The sequence below is a fragment of the Buceros rhinoceros genome, unplaced genomic scaffold (assembly GCF_000710305.1).
Source record: "Buceros rhinoceros silvestris isolate BGI_N320 unplaced genomic scaffold, ASM71030v1 scaffold30535, whole genome shotgun sequence".
Taxonomy (NCBI): domain Eukaryota; kingdom Metazoa; phylum Chordata; class Aves; order Bucerotiformes; family Bucerotidae; genus Buceros; species Buceros rhinoceros.
Window position 1 is genome coordinate 2138 of NW_010415069.1, and position 345 is coordinate 2482.

The following is a 345-nucleotide window of genomic DNA, read 5'->3' on the forward strand; positions in this document are numbered from 1 at the left end:
ACGTGGCCAATGGGGTGGTCAACTTCCAGAGGACCATCCTCAGCGCCAGCGTGACGTGGGCAGAGGGAGGAGGAGAAGAGCTGGGGTCGCAGGATCCCTTCCGCCTGTACCAGTTCGAAGTGACGGGCCAGGCCTTCCTCTACCACCAGGTGCGCTGCATGATGGCCATCCTCTTCCTCATCGGGCAGCGGATGGAGAGCCCGGAGGTCATCGACGAGCTGCTGGACGTGGAGAAGAACCCCCGCAAGCCGCAGTACAGGTGCGGGGAGCTCAGGGAAACCCTCCCAGGCTGCCTTGGGGAGGCATCCATAAAGATTTTGGGTTTCTCCATCTCAAACAAATATT

At 60.3% G+C, this 345-nt stretch overlaps 1 protein-coding gene across 1 annotated transcript in view; it reads left to right on the top strand.

Annotated features, from left to right (window-relative positions):
• The window catches only part of PUS3 (pseudouridylate synthase 3), a gene marked incomplete at both ends in the record, with an annotated part of 3180 nt that overhangs the window by 2087 nt on the left and 748 nt on the right, over positions 1–345 (top strand). Inside the window, one exon of the mRNA XM_010137300.1 lies at positions 2–259. Coding sequence (XP_010135602.1) covers positions 2–259 — 258 coding nt within the window. The remainder of the gene's footprint in view (position 1; positions 260–345) is intronic.